Source organism: Mustela putorius, unplaced genomic scaffold, assembly GCF_011764305.1.
Source record: "Mustela putorius furo isolate JIRA1106 unplaced genomic scaffold, ASM1176430v1.1 tig00000695_pilon_pilon_pilon, whole genome shotgun sequence".
Taxonomy (NCBI): domain Eukaryota; kingdom Metazoa; phylum Chordata; class Mammalia; order Carnivora; family Mustelidae; genus Mustela; species Mustela putorius.
This window is the reverse complement of record NW_025421447.1, coordinates 7,000,288-7,017,514: the sequence shown is the minus strand read 5'-3', so window position 1 is coordinate 7,017,514 and position 17,227 is coordinate 7,000,288. Positions and strand designations below refer to the sequence as shown.

The window sequence follows — 17,227 nt, the reverse complement described above, 5'->3', positions numbered from 1 at the left end:
TTCTCTCCAATGGACCTGCCCGGGCCTCCTTTCCTCTATCCCCACCTGCTTTGCTTTTTCTTCTGGGAATTCCTGGCATTCCTGTCTCCCAGGCCCAGGTCCCTTTCTAGTCTGGAGCCCAATGGCTTGTGGCCTGTTGTGGTGCTTCTCCCCTCCCCCGGGTGTGCTGGTAGAGGGAGCTGGCCGCTCCTCTCCCCTGAGTCACGGCAGGCTAGGTAGGGCTGCTTCGGGGTGCTCAAGCAGGAGCTGGAGCCTGTTCCCAGAAGGGCTGAGAGCCAAGGCCAGGCTGCCTAATCCGATTACCGAGGCCTGGGGCAGAGTGGGGAGCCTGGCTCCCTCGAGACCCTCTGAGGCTCAGGGGCCGGCCCTCCGCTCTGGGTCCAGGCTTTGGGTCTAGGCTCATTCTCAGGGATCCACACCAATGACCCCTTGCTCCGGGGGGTGGTGGGGGGGGGGTTGTCCGGGGGCCTGGGGCTCCCTGTCCTCAGACTCACGTTTGCAGAGGGCACCCCGAGGGGAGAAACCGAGGCTTGGGCTTTAGCGTTGGGATGGCTTAAGTCTGCTCACCTGGACCCCGGGTTGAGTCACCACCTGAGCACCTGCTGGGATGACTCAGGAAACCGAACCGGCCTACCTCCAAGACAGTGTTGGCCCAGGGGCAGGTCAGGGCTTTGAGGAGCAATAGGCACAAGAAAAGGGTTTGGGGTAGGGGGTGGGGTGTTCCCAACTTCCTCCTCGCTCAATTGGGACCCTGAGGGCTTTTGATTCCCCTGTGCCCCATCCCATTGTGCGGAGAAATTGACTTTAAATTGCCGGAGCTGCAGCAGGGCGGGGAAGGCAGCGCTCCTGGGGCTGGATGGCTTGACATCTGGGTCTTGGGTGGGGAGGGGGCGTGGTGCCCCGAGGGGAGTGTTGGGGGCTGGGAAGAACAGGACACCTGGGTTTGCCCGAGGGAGGGGGACGTTGGCGCCCTTAAGGAGGCGCGGTCTGCGGGGAGGGAGTGGGGAGGAGTCTGGTTAAAAGCCGTTCCCGGGTCTGGCCCACCCGCCAGCCACAGACGTAGAGGGCAGGTGAGAGTGGCGGTGGCGTCCGGGCCCGGGACTGCTCGGGACGCTCGGAGGCCGGGCGCGCCGCGGCGGCAGGCGGGCTGGGGCGGACGCCTCGCGGCGTCGGGAGCGGAGCGCGCAGCCTGCTCCTTGCGGGGTGCCCGGCGGCGGGTCGAGCGCCGGCTTTCCCAGGTGCGCCTCATTGGTTGGGAGCAGGCGCTCCATTCTCAGGACTCTGAACTTGGGGACGACGCTACTTTTTAGGGAGACGAGTTCCTCTGGAACGACTCGAGACTAGGAAGACACTTGCATTTTAAGGACCCCGGGTTTGGGTACCGACGTTGCGCTTCGGAAGGGAGGGCGCGCGGGACGCCCTCTCGAGTTTTCCCTCCTCACCCCGCCCCACGCCCCCATGGCGCTTCCCGGCCCTCCCCACGACCAGGTCTGGAGCCTGCAGCCTCCTGCCCCCGCGGCTCCTGCCAACTCGCCCTCGGGCTGCCAGGAGCGGGAGGGCGCCGGGAGCCCAGGAGTCTCCGGGGGGCTCCCCCTGGAGAAGGTGAAGCGGCCCATGAACGCGTTCATGGTGTGGAGCTCCGCGCAGCGCCGCCAGATGGCGCAGCAGAACCCGAAGATGCACAACTCGGAGATCTCCAAGCGCCTGGGCGCGCAGTGGAAGCTGCTGGGCGAGGACGAGAAGCGGCCCTTCGTGGAAGAGGCCAAGCGGCTGCGCGCCCGGCACCTGCGCGACTACCCCGACTACAAGTACCGGCCTCGGCGCAAGGCCAAGAGCTCCGGCGCCGGGGCGCCCCACTTCGGCGCGGGGAGCGGCAGCGTGGCTGCTGGCGGGCCGGTCTGGGGCCCCGGGTTCGCGACCACCCAGGGGAGCAGAGGCTTTGGGTACCAGCCGCCCAACTACTCCACAGCCTACCTGCCCGGCGGATACGGGTGAGCGCGTGGGAGCGGGCTGAGGAAGGGCAGGGGCCATTCAGGGGGCGGGGGAAGCCAGCTGGGAGGATGCCCCAGTGCCGCTCTGGCCTGGGAGCGCTCTGGTGGCCCTGGGTTTCCATCCCGGCCCCGCAGTGCAGGCCCCCAGGATGTGATCCTGTTTCTAGTTACCTGAATTTCCCGTTTCCTCCCTGCTTCTGGCCCTCCTGTGACCCGGCTTCCTCTCCCTGCCCGCGGGGCAAGGAGAGGCCAGGCCCAGCTCTGCCCCTTCTTGGCCTCCCGCCCCAAAAGAGGAAAACAGGCGCAGCACGCAAGCTGGCCCTCCAGAGCGTGCCCCGACAGGGCCGCCCCACTGTTCTCAAGCTGTCCCAGGGTCTGCTCCAGACGGCCCCATCCAGTGGGGCCCGGACAGCCGGGGCCTTTATACTTGTTGGTTAGAGCTGGTCCAGCCCCCCAACCTCTGAGTGGGGGGCCCTGCCGGCCCCTCCCAGCTTGGAACAGGCTCTAACCCCAGTGTCTCTCTCTCCGCAGCTCTTCCCACTGTAAACCAGAGACGACCTCACCGTGCTCTCTCCCTCAGAGTAACCCCCGGCTCCAGGGAGAGCTGCTCCCCCACTATAACCCCTACCTCCCCCCAGGCTCTCCCACTCCGTACAACCCTCCCCTGTCGGGGTCCCCCCTGCCCCTGACCCACCTCTAACCCTGGTGGACAGGGACCTCCCAGGAAGGGCCCCTTCCTCCCCCTCCTCTGTCTTCACCCAGAACCTCCCACCCCCACCCCAAGCTGCAAACCCTCCTTTAGAACTCTGTTGGACCCCAGTTCAGAGGAGGCCTGTGCTGTGGTCCCCATCTGCGCTGCCACCTCCCCCCCATAACACTTTTTTTGTAGGATGAACACAGTTTTTACAATTAAACCATGTCTCGGCGTCTTTATTGCCCCATGTCTGTTCCCCCCTCACTGCAGCAGGAACCAGCAGTCTCCGCTCCCTTCCGCCTGGACCTGCCAGAGCAGGAACTGCCTCACCCCACCCTGCGGCCCTGCCTGAGTCACTCTCCATCCCCCCCGGCCCCACCCCCAGCCAGCACTGGGGTCCTGGAGGCCGTCCCAACCAGGTTCGGGGAGGGAGGCAGCAGCCCCAGGCCCCCAGATGCGTTCCATCGGCAGACTCTGCCCTCCAGGGCCACAGGGGGAGCTGGGGGAGCGCAGGGCCGACTTGGGCCCCAGAGATACCTAAATACCTGGGGGTTGCTGCTGGAGAAGTGTGCGAAGGATTAAACGAGTTAATAATACCCGTGCGGCACCGCGCCGTGCAAAGTGTCAGCCTGAAAATCCCGACGCCCATCCCTTCAAAGGATACACATTCCCACCAAAACCCAGGCTCAAGGCTGTCACAGCCGCAGAGGAATGAAGAATGAGGAGAGGTCCCACAAGCAGGCTGGTCCGGATGGGAACGACCCCGAGGCTGGGGGGACAACTGGAAGAGACCTGGAACGCGCTCCAGGAACCAGCTCCGCCCTACTGCTCTTTCTTCCCGTGGCCGGCCTTTGCGTTCCAGTAGAAGAGGAGCTGGCCGGCGATGAGGCCGTTGCAGAGAGAAGAGACCACGAAGGTGCCCGCCATGAGAGGGTCTCCGGTCTCCTGCGCAACACCAACGGGGACCCAGAAAGTGTTCAGGGAAGGAGCCGCTTCAAGCCCGCTGCTATGCAAGGGCAGGGCTCTAGTGCCCCCTGGAGGGCAGAAGAAGCGCTCACCTGAATAGAGGTGAAGATTCTGGCCAAGGACCCTGCAAACAGCAGAAAGACGGTGATGGCTGAGAGCTGGCCTGTGTGTCCGTTCCGGTAGTTGGTGGCAGCCTGGAGCAGCTGGGGGAGATGGTGAACGGTGACATCTGAATTCTCCCCATGTCCGTCACAGAGCTGCCAGCCCCTCTTGGTCCACCTGCACCCCCACACGTGGGGGTCCCGCCCTGCACCCTTCCTTTCCTCCCAGTCCTCACCCTCCCCACGACCACCGCAGGCATGTTGGAGGCCTGGAGCAGGGTGATGAGGGCCAGGGGCGTCAGCGGGGACAGCAGCAGCAGCAGTACCAGGGCGTAACTTGCTAGGAAGGTGACACCTGGGGGTCAGGGAGGTAAGGAGTCCCACTGAGCCTCTCCAGTACTTGGGCTTCCCCAGGCCGGAGTGCCCCACAGGGCCCGCTAGAGCCACATCCTGCTCTCGGCTGAACCCCCGGCACCTTGCACGGTCTGTCCTCTGTAGTGCAGGACCAGGAAGCAGATGGTGATAGTCTGGAACATCAGGAACAGGGCTTCTCCCCAAGAGCTGCAGAGTCAAGAGTTGGAAGGAAGAAAGGCAGGCCTGGAAAGAGGCGGGGAGAGCCTCCATGGCCCCTCCACCTGGGGCCACAGTTCGCTCATGACTCCCCGTCCCTCAGCCCCTGCCTGACAGACTCCGTCTAGGTCCTGGCCATCCATGGCGTGCTCTCTTCTTGTCATGACCACAGAAGATGGCCAGATTTCCAGGAGGGCTGAAGCTTTGCCACCCTTTTACCTGCCTTGCCCTACCTCCCCTCCAGACGTGTGGACATTCACCCTTGGGGACCAAGGCTGGGCTCCCTCACCTGAATGGGAAGTTGTTGGTGATGCTGTAGACCATGGTCCCTGTCAGTGCCACTAGTTCTAGCATTACTGACTGAAGGCTCAACCCTTCGGCACTCTTGGCTCTCAGGATTTTAAACACCTGCGGCAGTTTTACTAGAGACAGGAAGAGAAGGCCAAGGATGAGGGGTGTGCATCCCTTGGGAGCATACCACCCCAGCCAGGCAGCAGACTGGGAAGCCTGAACCTCCACTTCCGGTTAAGGGACCCACCCAGTTTCTGGCATCTCAGCTCTCCGCCCTCCACCCGACAGCAGGGAAAGAAGATCAGGTACAAGGTACGTACCCAGCAGTGACCCAGCCACAATGCCCAGACCCAGGGCTTTGCTGAGCAGGATCTTGAGGCAGGGGACTGAGAAGAGAAAAAAAGGAGTAAACAGAACGAACGCCTCTCGAACCCAGCCCAGGGCTAAAGGCTGTTCACAAAGCGGCGGGTTGCCACCGCTCCTTAAGACCTGGACAGAGCCGCAGAGGGAAGCCTGGGGCTGTCTGGTGGCGGGTGCAAAAGGCCTGGGCCTTCCTGCTCCAAATCCTATCACTGTCAGCTGACTTTCCAAAACAGGCTTGACCCTGCGGATTACAGCTAAACTGCTTGGTGTGGGGGCGCCTGGGTGGCTCAGTTGGTTAAGCATCTGCCTTTGGCTCAGGTCGGGGTCCTGGGATCCAGCCCCACGTTGTTCTCCCTGCTTTTCCCTTTTCCTCTCCCTGAGGCTTCCCCTGCTTGTATATGCACGCGCTCTCCATCAAATAAAAAATGTGGGAGAAAAAAACTTCTTGGTGTGACTTCCAAGAGTCTCCATCGCTTCCCTGTGCAAAGCTGAGCAATGCCCAGGAGTCCACAGATCCTTCATTCGCCTCATCTGGGCAACCCAGGCGATCCACTCCAGCTGTCTCCCGACCCACTCATTCCTGAACCCTTGTCCCTGGTCCCCTGTTCAGGGACCTCACGTTACCCTTCAGGTAGGCCCTGGCCCACACCTTCTGTAGCCCAAGGAGCTCGATCCAGTCGGGTCCCGGGAGCACACAGTGGGGGACCAGGAAGGGACAAGGGCAGGATGGGCCGGTCTCCCACGGGAACTGACGTCTGCAGTGGGCTTCGTGGGGGCCTGCTTCGCAGACAAGGCACTGCGGGATTACCCAAGGCTCAGCCCATGAGCAAACGTGGAGGGTTAGAGGCGCCCCTGGAAGTGCCCCTGGAGCCCAGACTCAGAGGCCTTGAAGCAAGCGCCACCTGCTCAAGGTCTACTCCTCATTTTTCATCTTTTTTAAGATTTTATTTGTTTGACAGAGAAAGCAGGAGCAGGGGGAAAGGCAGACGGAGAGAGAGGAGCAGGCTCTCCGGCGCGGGGATCCATCCCAGGACCCCGGGATCCTATCGAACTACTGGAAACCGGAACGACATATAGTCAGGCTGTGACTCTGCTTCGCGCTCCTCGAGTCTTCCCAGCTCTCAAGCTCATAAAGAAGTATTTCCGCCGCCGCCGCCCGCCGACCCCTCCCGGCCGCGGCCCGCCCATACAAGGGGAGCCCCAGTCTATGGAGGCCGAGACACTTCCGCCCCCTCCGCAGGGACTTCCGCCCGGCTCAGCCCGGCAGGGGAGGCCGCCGCTTGGGCCGCAGTCCCGCGCCACCGATGGCCGAGGGCGCTCGAGCAGAGCTTTAATAGGAGGCCGAATAAAGCTCACCGTGAAGCAAGTCCCAGTGGACGAAAATTTGGTCGTAGCATTTCTCAGGTAAGAGAAGCGGTACCAGCGCCCGTTTGAGCAGGCCGTCTGCTTCGGCCGCCATGTTGCAAAACTAGCTTCCGCCCGTCTCCGAGCCGCCATTGACCGACGCTGCGCATGCGCGTTCTGGGCTTCCGCCCTCCCTGGTCCCCGCTCTTTCTTTCCCCGCCCCCCCCGCCCCCTCCACCTTCAGCAGCGTGAAATAGGTTTCACAGAGAGACCACGTTTCGGTCGCACCCTCCCTGTTCGAATTTCACGGTGGCCTCGGGCTGTGCGCCTGCGCAATTCCACGTATCGCGCCTTTGTTTACGCTTCCAGTTCGGAGGCAACACGGAGCCCCTTGCCTTTCTCCGCGCCTGCTGCGCGGCGCCATCTTGTCCGCCCCCGGTCGACTCCACGTTGTTCGAAGTTGAGAGTGAAGGCACTTGAGTCTCCCGAAGGGCGTTGGGTGGGGGCGCCGTGGTTCCCTGTCTCCTGTTGTTTCGGCGTCTCCAGAGCGAGGGGCGCCGGCGGGTGCAGGACAGCTTGCGGCAGGCAGCCCCCCGGAGGCACCAAGCTGCACGCAGGCCCTTGTTCCACCTCCCCCGGCTCGCCCTGGGCCTTGGCGGTTGGGTGCGCCCGTAGCTGCTGGGCCGGGGCGGTGAGAAGGCAGCAGGGGAAGAAGGCGAGCCCCGGGACCCGAGGGTTCCCTCCCACCCCACCGACCCCTGCGCCCTCTGCGGCCGCGTGCCGAGCGAGCGTGCCAGCGAGGCCCCGGGCCCAGCAGCGCCCCTTGGGAAAGGCCAGCGTGGACGACCCCCCAGCACCGCGGAGCGATGTCCTCCGCCCCCCACACTGGGACTCGGGCTCCCAGCCATACTGGGGGAGGCGGGCCTGGCGCCCCCCGCACGGATCACGCTCTCGAGCGGCCGTTCTTTGTCACAATCAGCAAGGTCACCCCGGATGTCCGGGGATGCGGTGGTGGGGCTGCTCGCAGTGGGACAGGTTTCCGGCCTTATAGGACCTCTGCAGCTGGAAGGGCCCGGTCCTGGCCCCCCGGCGATTGCACCGGGGGCTCCTGTGAAGTGGGGCAACCGGCCTGGGGTGGGTGACTGGCCTGGGGCGGCCGCCGGCTCCCACAAGGTACACCGCATGGGGCTGGGGGTGTGGGGCCCTGGCTGGAGGTATTCTGTTACTGGGGGAGCACTGAGGGTGATTGTGGGTGGAGGTCAGAGTACCCACTGCTGCCGCAGATGGGATAGGAGCATCCCTGGTGCGGGAGGGTTTGATCGGCCTGTGCAACCCTCCCCTGACAGCGGCGGCGGGCAGCGCAGAGGTTCTTGTTGCTAAGGAGGTCCCACACAGCCCTTGGAAAGGTAATGACCCAGGTGTGACCTTCCCACCCACACTCATTGGCGGTTGCTACCTGCTTCACCTGTGACTGCAAAACTGGTTTGGAGGACAGGGGGCGCTGGAGCAGCCAGAAGCCCCAGAGAGAGGAGAAGAGGAGGCAGGGGGGCCAGGAGGGTGCGACACCAGCTGTGCCAGGCTTTGGGGGGCTGAACCCATGAGGGCATGTGGTCACTTGTGACCTGATGGTCTGGCTGCCTGAGCCTCAATCCTGGACGGCGCAGAAAGGCGTGTGAGCGACCGTCAGCGGCTTTTAATCCTGATAAGAAAGGGGAAACTGAGGGCAGAGGTTCGAGCAGGTTTTATTATTCTGGGGCTGGGAGAGGAGAAACAGGTCAAATCTAACGAACATCTTCCTCCACCCCTCCACGTGGCATTAACTCTGCTCTTGTCGGTGACCCTGAAGTCGGAGAGGGAAGACAACTTTTGTTTCTGAGTCGGTTGAGTGGGAAGAACCGCGGGCCCTGTGGTGTCCTCTGGTGTTGGGACAGATACTCAGAGGGCCTGGTAGGAGGGTGGGCGTCTCCGAACCACGCAGAATGTAACCAGCACCAGGGCGAGGAGGCCCAGTGCTACCAAACCGATGATAACGGGCAGCAGGTTGAACTGGTCGCTGGGACAGGAGAAACCTGGCAGAGAGGGAGGGCGGGCAGGAATCACGGTGGAGGCCAGGCCCGGAAGGAGAAGGCTGCGGGGGGGGGGGGGGGCACGCTGGCAAGTGGGAGGCTGGCGGGGAGCTCCCCTAGAAGACTCTGGGCCCTAAACAAAAGGGGAGGCGGCCAGAATTTTGCAGAGGAAGTGGGACAGTTGCCTTAGAGCCACGGCAGGCCTGAGAGAGGAAGGGAAGTTCGGGGTGTAGGAAGGAGGGTTCTGGGCCCGGGGCAGGGGGGCTGTCCGAGGCGGGGGGTGGGGGTCTTACTTGGCCCAAAGGCTCCTGAGAAAGGCAGCCGAGCAGCCTGCAGCTTCAGCCCAAGCAGGTCAAGGCGCAGAGACGGTGCCAGGGCGACACTCGCATTTCTGCAGCTGAAGCTCTGGCCCAGGGGCGCTTGGAGAGCTCGAAGGGATGAATTCTGACCCGAGAAGGTCCATTCTGGAGGAGCAAGGAAGGGTCAGCTCTCTGTCCCTGTCCCCGGCTGCTGTCCCTTCAGGAGCCTGGACGTCCAGGGCCCGCGACGAGGGGGCGGGTTACTCACGCGCTGCCCGAGGAAAGGACACGTTGTACTCCAGAGCCACGGAGCTCAGGTAGACCGCGCCCTGCCGTAGGTCCTGGGGAGGTGACCAGGAAGGCTCAGGGCGGCCGGGGACAGCAGCAGCCTCGGCCGGAGTCAGGAGCCGGAGTCAGGAGCGCAGCAAGGGCTGGGTGGGAGGAGGGCTCGCGGGGGCGGGGATGAGGGCAAGGTACCTGCTCGAATCCGAAGCTGAGCTGTCCGGAAGGGAATGAGAGCAGCAGACGGGGGTGGGCGCCCTCACAGCGCCCCTGCGGCTTGGTCTTGTTGGGGTTCAGGACCGAGATGCCCCAGGCCTTGCGGAAGTTAAGATGAGCGTGCTGTGAGAACACGGTCGCGCCGTCCAAGGCTCCTTGCCCTCTGCACGTCCCCCCTCCACCGTGTGTCCCCTTCTGCCCCGCAGCCAGGGGCCTCGCGCCCCTGCCCCTCTGGTCCTCCGCCGTCTCTTGGTGTTACCTTTCCTCCGCCCTGGGTTGGGTACACGACTCCAATCTGAATCTGGGCTTGGAGCCGGACGCAGGGCTGGGAGCCATTGGTCCAAGTGTAGTCTCCTATGGCCTCCTGGGGCCCCGGGCTGGGACTGGGGGGCGGGGGCGGAGGGGATGGTGGCCCCGGGTGGGGGGAGCTGGTGGAGGTGTTGGGGCTGGCGGTGGTGCTGTTGCTCATCGTTGGGTGAACCGTGGTGTTTCCGTGGCTGGGGGTGGTCGGGGGCTTGTGAGTGGCTGTTGTGGGTTCTTGGCTGGTGGCACCTGCCGTGGTGGTTCTGTGGCTCGTGGTCCCTGGGCTTGCTGTGCTTTCTGTGGCCGTCGGGGTCACCGTGAAGGACGGCAGCAGAGTGGCCGACTTCTTATGAGGACAGTCGTTCCCCGTCCCCTGGGCTTTCAGCAGAGCAAGACTGGTCAGCAGCCCTCAGGCAGGCTCCTCCCGGGGCCCCCTCCCCTCAGGCCTCTTACCTGCCAGCAGCCCCAAGGCCCCCAAGAAGAGCACAGCGAGCCTCATGACAGACGGGCCTCACCCGGGCAGTGCAGGTCAGGTTTGTCTGGACCCACTGCTTGCTCAACCCTCGCCTTCTGCCTCCGGTTGGAAAAGGAGGAATTAGGGTTTTGACTTCCTGTAACTCCGGCGGTCCACCCCCAGCCTGACTCAGGCACCTCAGCCCCAGCCACTGATCCCTGAGTCACTGACCTTTGCCATTGAGTGAGGGGGTTGCCTTGGCTTCCCCAGTGGGTGCCACCAGCCTTCAGAAGGTCACACATAGATGGGAGTCTGCAGGCAGCTGTTCCCCAGGGAACAACGTATCCAAGTCTGCCGAGGTCCCAAGGGACTACAAAACCAGTGGGGGGACATACCCCAATGTTCCCCAGAAATAGGGTATGCAAGCCAAGGGGTTGGGAAAGGGTAATTTTTTTTTTTTAAGATTTTGACAGATCACAAGTAGGCCAGGCAGGGTGGAGCCGACCCCCTGCCAAGCAGAAAGGCAGAGACTTAACCCACTGAGCCACCCAGGCACCCTGGGAAGGGTTTCTGTCACTTCCTCTTGGCTGAGACATGTGAGGTGCTTATGATGCTGCTGGCGCCTGGCGTCCAGCCCGTAACAGAGCAGTGTCCCATCCAGTGAATGGAACCACTTTCTGATCAGACGGGAGGTGGGGGAAAAAAGCAATCCAAGGAGAATTTGGAAGGGTAATGACTACTAGCTGGGAGGTGGGGGGCACAGCCAGAGATGTGCCAGTAACAGGTGGGAAGGAAGGGGAGGCAAGAAATGAGAAGCCCAAACAGGCAGTTTGCAAGTCATTTTATTCAGAATTTTGTGTTTTGTTTCCTGAATCAATAAATACTATACAAAACAATGTAAAAATGGCTACCATTTTTCCTCCCCTGCTCCCCCCACCTGGGGACAATCCCCTGAATCAGTGAACTCAGGGATTCTCCAGATTTGGTCCAGCAAATGAGGCTGAGTGACACTGTGGCCCCTTGGATCCTCAGAGGCATTCAGCTGGGGTGGGGGAGAGCCTCTGGGGTTTGGAGGTTGACTAGGTTACGGACAGATTAGTGTTTCTGGGAGAAGAGACGACGCCTGGAGCAAGAGCCTGCCCCAAAGAAAAGGGGGTCTAAAATGTTCACGGTTCCTTCTTTTGCCTCAAAAAGTGACATTTATTCAAAGAAAAAAAAAAATGACAAGATGTCCATCCCTTGGCTCCCTTCCCTCCCCCCTCCTACTACTCTTCAGCCCCCCAGACTGAACCCTGGGGGGCCTAAGGAGCAGGACAGCCCCTCAGATGAGGTCAGCGACATTGAGGGGCATCTCCTCAATGGAGGTGTTGTAGAAGGTCTCGATGTCTCGGAGAGTCCTCTTGTCTTCTTCTGTCACCATGTTAATAGCCACACCCTTCCGGCCAAATCGTCCCCCACGACCGATTCTGGTGGGCAACAGGACATCTCAGTGTGAGGGAGGACAACAAAAAGGGAGGAGGAAAGAACTTTAGCTCAGGGCAGTCTATGGGAACATTCCAAATCTACGCTTACCTGTGGATGTAGTTTTCCCTGTTGGTGGGAAGGTCATAGTTGATGACTAAGGAAACCTGCTGCACATCGATGCCTCTGGCCTAGGTCAGGGGAGAGGACGGGTCAGCACGAACGCGAGGGGACACAATCAGGCCAGAGGGATGGGAATGAGTGTAGGCGGCCAAAGGCAGGCAAAGGAACAGACGTGCCCTGTCCCCGAGCAGCCTCAGGCATGCCAGATCATCTTCCAAGTTGCTACTTTCCGGAAGAGGGGCACGGGCGGGCCCCCTGGAGAGGGAATCAGCTTGGACTTTCCCTTCTTCCTCCCTGCCCAGGGGCCATCCACACTCACCAGCAGGTCGGTCGTGATCAGCACTCTGCTGGAGCCCGAGCGGAACTCCCTCATGATAACGTCTCGTTCCTTTTGGTCCATGTCTCCATGCTAGAGCGGAAACAAGAGGGGAGGACGCTTGTCACGGGCCCGCGGGCGCAGGAGAGCAGCTAGCTGTAAGGCGCGGACACACCAGGGGCACGCACCATGGCGGACACAGTGAAGTCCCGGGCGTGCATCTTCTCAGTGAGCCAGTCCACCTTCCTCCGGGTATTGATGAATATGACCGCCTGCGTGATGGTCAGGGTCTCATACAAGTCGCACAGCGTGTCCAGCTTCCACTCCTGGGAGGGGGAGGGGAGACCAGTCAGGGGCTATACCCAACTGCGCCCCGCCGGCCCGCCTCCTGTGCCGGGCCCCACCTCTCGCTCCACATTGATGTAGAACTGGCGGATGCCCTCCAGGGTCAGCTCCTCCTTCTTGACCAGGATCCGGATGGGGTCCCTCATGAACTTCTTGGTCACCTCGAGCACGTCGGAAGGCATCGTGGCAGACAGCAAAACCACCTAACACAAAACAGCAGCCTCGGGGTGGGGGGTCTTCATGATGCTCGCCCCCCTTCCCGCAGACCACCTGCAAGGAAGCCAGTGCCCAGGACGGCTGAAGGGGAGACACCAGAGTTCTCGATGGCACCCCTGTCACCCCAAGCACACGGCACGCAAAGGCAGCCTCGCCTCTGTGGCAGGAGTTCGGACAGCTGCCGCTCACCTGGGTGTTGCTGTTGAGCTTCTGGAATATGTCATAGATCTGGTCCTTGAAGCCGCGGCTCAGCATCTCATCGGCTTCGTCCAGTACGAACATCTTGATGTACTTGGGAGCTACCGAGAGAGAACACCAGCAGACCAGAATAAAGGAACGACAAAAGACTTCAATTTCCCGATGAGGAACAGGGAAGGGACAAGAGCTCTGCTCTCAGAAGACAAGGTTGATCCTCCGCCCGCGACCCGCTCAGCCAGCCGGCAGCCCCAAGGAGCAAAACACTCCCCCAGGCTCAGGACGGGAAGCGGGCTCAGATGACACGCATGGGCTCATCACAGAGCAGCGCAGCACAGCGTAGGGGGGTCTGTGGAGGGGGGACAGGACTCACACAGGTATCTGCGATTCAACATGTCAAACACCCGGCCTGGGGTGCCCACGATGATGTGCGGCGCCTCCATCTGCAGCTTCTGGACCTCGGCACGCACGTTGGTCCCCCCAATGCAGGCGTGGCAGGAGGCGCCCATGTAGTCTCCCAGCGCCATGACTACCTTCTGTATCTAGACCCAAAGACAAGTGCCCATATGTGAGCCACACCAGAGCCAGGTCACATCGGAGATGGTTGGGATATAACGCTTGCTCTCCAACCCAGACAGGGTGCTGGTTAAACTCACTGCTCAGACAATGAACGGGCAGGCGCTTCATTTAAGATCACGCTGCGCATTAAGCGGCAGGCATAAGGTCTGAGCTGCGTCTGGCTCCTATGAACACAAGGGTTCACAGTAACCCCCTTCCCTAAGCCACCAAGGACCCATTTCGTCAGGTCTCGTAGCCACCAGTCTTAGGAACAGGACATCCACCTGCGTCCTAGCGAACTCTGGCCACACGACCTGTGCTGGGGACATGTGCAGTCTCTATAGAAAAGTGTCTTCTGCACACACAAGAAGGTCTTTCTGGAATTCTTCTAGAACTCTCCCTAGTTTGCAGTACCATACCTTTATTCAGTCAGCATAGAATCACCCTGACTTCACCCAACTTTCCTACTGAAGAGATCACAGTTTCTGACCCTCTCTCCTCCAGGAGCCAGGGAAACAGTCTACCACAAGGGTTTTATGTGCTCCAGGCATGAAACAGCTCTGGTCACCAAACCAGGCATCAAGCTAGGATCAACAAAGGGCTGTGCGTCCACTCTGCCCCCAGCTGATAGGAGCGCACCACCACTGCTGAGGTGTCTCTCTGCCCATCGCCAGGGGCTCTGTTCATCAAACAGCCACCAAACCTGCCTGGCCAGCCAGGCTCCACCTTTTCATTTGACTCAGGAAATGGGTGGAGAAAATAATGCTTATTGTGTTTGGGCAAGAGAGGGCTTATAATTAACCCTGAGAGGCTCCAGATATCCCGGAGCCCTGGCTTATTTCCTCACCTCACGCACTGGCCCTTTTCAGCCATCCCCCTCAGACCACGCTTCACTTCTAATGAGCAGTGATCCGCGGGGAGCACACCTCTCCCCATTTTCTGATGATGCTGAGCATTCCCAAAGCAGCCCCTCAGGGGAAGAGAGAAGAAAGTGACATGCTCACCTGCTGAGCCAGCTCTCTAGTGGGCGCCAGGACCAAAGCCTGTGTGGCCTTTAGATCTAATTCAATCTGTTGCAGAATCGATATGGCGAAAGTGGCTGTTTTCCCAGTCCCAGATTGGGCTTGAGCGATCACATCATAACCTAAACAGAGCAGCAGGAATCGGAAATGAGTTCGTACCTCTCAGGATCAGCCCTTTCAGGTCTCTGCCCCATCAGCAAGCACCCCACAGAGCTGCGGGGTGAGCGTGAAGTGCTTCAGACTTCACTCTGGCGCTGTGCAGCGCCCACGTGCAATAGCGTGAACTAGACCAGATCACTAACTCCCTCAGTACCGCACTGAGCCAGCCTAGAAACACAAATATGAACAATCACGAGCTGCCTAAAACACCACCTTACTGAGATCACACCGGCAATCCGTGTGTCCAGGGCATGAACCAGACATGGCACAGACCAAAGGCCGAGCTGGGATGAACAAGGAGTTGCTCTGTCCCTGACTGATATGAAACAAGCACCACCAACCAGGTGCCGCTCTACCCAGGTCAGGGACAGTCCAGAACCTGTGCTGGGGACGAGCGCACTCACCCTTGATACAAGGAAGAATGGCTCGCTGCTGGATGGCAGAAGGCTTCTCGAAACCGTAGGCGTAGATGCCACGGAGAAGGGACTCGGAGAGGTTCATGTCATCAAAGCTGTCAACGATCTCATTCCAGTTGCTCTGTGGGACAGAGTGTTTCCAGTGGTAGGAAAGACCACGCTGTCTTCCAGCGCGGAGGAGCAGACCTCGTCCTCACTGAGAGCGCCACAGCCCCCGCTTCTCCGCCCACCAGAGAGGCCAGGTGGGTCCCGAACTCAGGGCCCAGGAAATCCCCGGACGACACCAGGCCACTGGTAAACCAGAGAGCAGACCGTGCAAGACGGGACTTAGACTGAACGGACTGCTCTCCGCGCTCCGGGACGCAGATACTTAGAACGAATCTCCGGAAAGGAATCAGGACTGGAGCGGAGGCGGGGCAGGTCTACTAGGGAAGGGGACAACCGCGCTCCGGAGAACCATGGGACACTGGTGGAGATCGTCTTTCCCAGAAACAGGGACAGCGGCGCACGAGTCCCAAGCTCACCTCGATGACGCCTTCGGGCTCCATCCCATCGGGGCCATTGTCTCTGGATCTGTTGGCGGAAAGCAGAAGCCCACTGAGACGCTGAGAAACCCTTCCCGCGGCCGGCTGGCCCGCACCACGCCGTCGGCCTCCACTCCCGCGCGGACCCCACCAGCTCCCCGGGGACACAGCCCTTCCTTCACCGAGTCAGAACGCAGCCGCGCTCCCGGGGCCAGAACGGGGTCCGCGCTCCCGGGCCCACGTGTCCCGGGCCGGGTCGCTCAGAGCCCGAGCGCGTGCGCCTCCCCCCCGGCAGCCCCGACGCGCCGGAAGTCCCGCCCCTCACCTCCCGGCTGCAAGGGGAGGACATCCCCTTCCCCCCACGTCACTCCGCCCGCGCCCTCCCCCACCCCCTCCAGCCCGGCTCCCCCCCTCGCGGTGCCCGGATGTGGGAGGCCGCGGGCGGTGGCGGCCTCGCGCACAATGAGCCCCAGCCGAGCTAGCGAAGGGGGAGATTGCACAACACTCAGAAGCCAAGCGGGCTGGGGGAGGGGAGACCCTCGGGCCGCCATGTGCTCGCTCCCTCGACCACCCGGTGGCGTCTCCCCCCGCCACAAACAATCCACAGCCCGCCCGCCCCCGTCGCGAAATGGCGTCGCCCTCCCATACCTCAGGCCGCTCACCCCCGAAGGAAAGTGGACCTGCCCATCCGCAGTTTGCCAATTGCCCGGCTTGTGCGGCAAAATGGACCCGCCCGCCCGGCGCCGGGTAGGCTCCCGGTGCCTCACGCGGCCGCTCCTCGGGGTCAGGCTCGGTCCTGGCCGTCAAGAAAACCAGCACACTGAACGGCCGGCTTCCTCCGCCCCGCCCCGGCTCTCCGCGCGACCGAGCGCCCGGCTCGGAGCACCCGGGCGCCCCTCGCTCCGGCGAGTGGTCCCGTCGGAGGCCCCCGGAACCGCGAGCGCGCGCGAGCCCTCCCTCCGCCGGAGAGGCGTCCGCACCCGCCAGCCCGGGCCACGCGCGCTGGCGGCCGCCGCCGCCGTCCCCCACGCCGGGTCGCGACACCGCCTGGCGCTCGGGCGCAGTGCCGCGTCGCGGGGGTGGGGCGGGGGGATCGGCCTCCCGGCGGGCCTCGCACGCCAGGCCGTCCGCGCTAGCCGGCCAGGCCCCGGCCCTGCCCCCTCGACCCCCGGGACCGGGCCTCCCGGCGTGGCTGTCCCGCGTAACCCCGGGCGGGGGGTGAGGGTTTGGAGGTCCGGGGCGGTGGGGCTCGGCTGACCCCCACCCCCCACCCCACGGGGCCCTCGGAAGGAAGCGGTAGGGCGAGCAGCCCCGACCTTTTGCAAAAGGATTTCTTACCGGGAATCCTGACTCGCAGACATGATCCTTAGAAACTAGGGCGGAGTGCCCGCCTATCGACAACTTATAGAGCGCCCGACCCCGCCCCAGCCATCGCATTGGCTTGGCCGCCTCGGCCCCGCCTGCCGGCGCTCCGCGACTCGGCGTGACGTTAGTTCGCAGGCTCTCCGGCACGCCACCACCATTGGACAACCTGAACGCCTATCCAGGCGAGGCCCCGCCCCGCAGCCCCATTGGCTGCGGGGCCCGCCTTTCTCGCCGGTACGGAAGTGACATACGGGAGTCAGGCCTCGAGGCCTGGCAGCCATCTTGGGGCCCAGCGCCCCTACACGTGCGGAGGCGAGAGCGCCCAGGTCATATGGCCTGGCCGGCCCTATCGCGCGTGAGGGGCGAGGCTTCAGCCTCCAGGGACTTCCGGGCTCCCGAGACAGCTGCTTCCCTTTGCCTCCGCTGCCGATGCGCGCCGGACCCACGGTTTAGTTTGTCGTCTCCTGCCGCAAAGGTAGCCCAGACCCCGCCCCGAACCGCTGCGAGTGTGCGGGGGACGGTGGAAACCGGAGGCGCGCTGCCGGCCCCGGGCGGGGATGGGGAGCCCCCGCGCGCCTGGAGGTGCT

At 62.4% G+C, this 17,227-nt stretch overlaps 4 protein-coding genes and 4 non-coding genes across 10 annotated transcripts; 1 reads left to right on the top strand and 7 right to left on the bottom strand.

The window, feature by feature from the left end:
* The first annotated feature begins 96 nt into the window (after positions 1-96).
* Positions 97-2,905, top strand: SOX15 (SRY-box transcription factor 15). Its single transcript, XM_004760273.3, has 2 exons — positions 97-1,991; positions 2,523-2,905. Exons 1-2 carry the CDS (start codon positions 1,459-1,461, stop codon positions 2,689-2,691), a joined length of 702 nt encoding a protein of 233 aa, XP_004760330.1. The 5' UTR covers positions 97-1,458; the 3' UTR covers positions 2,692-2,905.
* MPDU1 (mannose-P-dolichol utilization defect 1) lies at positions 2,798-6,499 on the bottom strand. Of its 3 annotated transcripts, XM_004760271.3 has the most exons (7): positions 6,333-6,497; positions 4,934-4,999; positions 4,612-4,744; positions 4,228-4,313; positions 3,989-4,107; positions 3,744-3,854; positions 3,360-3,630 (listed from the first exon to the last, which is right to left on the bottom strand). In XM_004760271.3, exons 1-7 carry the CDS (start codon positions 6,433-6,435, stop codon positions 3,508-3,510), a joined length of 741 nt encoding a protein of 246 aa, XP_004760328.1. In that variant the 5' UTR covers positions 6,436-6,497; the 3' UTR covers positions 3,360-3,507. The 3 variants fall into 3 exon arrangements, with proteins under 3 accessions (XP_044939229.1, XP_044939230.1, XP_004760328.1); XM_045083294.1 differs by lacking the exon at positions 3,989-4,107 and having other exon boundaries at positions 2,798-3,630; positions 6,333-6,499; XM_045083295.1 differs by lacking the exons at positions 3,989-4,107; positions 4,934-4,999; positions 6,333-6,497 and having other exon boundaries at positions 2,798-3,630; positions 4,228-4,349; positions 4,612-4,745.
* A 1,546-nt stretch (positions 6,500-8,045) lies between these two features.
* On the bottom strand, positions 8,046-10,094 carry CD68 (CD68 molecule). The gene is made up of 6 exons (XM_004760274.3): positions 9,940-10,094; positions 9,443-9,864; positions 9,163-9,282; positions 8,954-9,026; positions 8,680-8,850; positions 8,046-8,389 (listed from the first exon to the last, which is right to left on the bottom strand). Exons 1-6 carry the CDS (start codon positions 9,983-9,985, stop codon positions 8,256-8,258), a joined length of 966 nt encoding a protein of 321 aa, XP_004760331.1. The 5' UTR covers positions 9,986-10,094; the 3' UTR covers positions 8,046-8,255.
* Positions 10,095-10,764: 670 nt separating this feature from the next.
* On the bottom strand, positions 10,765-16,742 carry EIF4A1 (eukaryotic translation initiation factor 4A1). The gene is made up of 11 exons (XM_004760275.3): positions 16,614-16,742; positions 15,276-15,324; positions 14,740-14,872; positions 14,159-14,298; positions 12,970-13,138; positions 12,591-12,700; positions 12,245-12,388; positions 12,029-12,166; positions 11,844-11,933; positions 11,513-11,592; positions 10,765-11,406 (listed from the first exon to the last, which is right to left on the bottom strand). The coding sequence occupies exons 1-11, from the start codon at positions 16,634-16,636 to the stop codon at positions 11,262-11,264; spliced, it is 1,221 nt and encodes a 406-aa protein (XP_004760332.1). The 5' UTR covers positions 16,637-16,742; the 3' UTR covers positions 10,765-11,261.
* Positions 11,661-11,802, bottom strand: LOC123392966. The gene has a single exon (XR_006607688.1). It is a non-coding gene; the product is annotated as a small nucleolar RNA SNORA67 (small nucleolar RNA).
* Positions 12,791-12,922, bottom strand: LOC123392972. Its single transcript, XR_006607694.1, has one exon. It is a non-coding gene; the product is annotated as a small nucleolar RNA SNORD10 (small nucleolar RNA).
* LOC123392969 lies at positions 13,689-13,833 on the bottom strand. The gene has a single exon (XR_006607691.1). It is a non-coding gene; the product is annotated as a small nucleolar RNA SNORA48 (small nucleolar RNA).
* On the bottom strand, positions 14,572-14,705 carry LOC123392968. The gene has a single exon (XR_006607690.1). It is a non-coding gene; the product is annotated as a small nucleolar RNA SNORA48 (small nucleolar RNA).
* Positions 16,743-17,227: the final 485 nt, after the last annotated feature.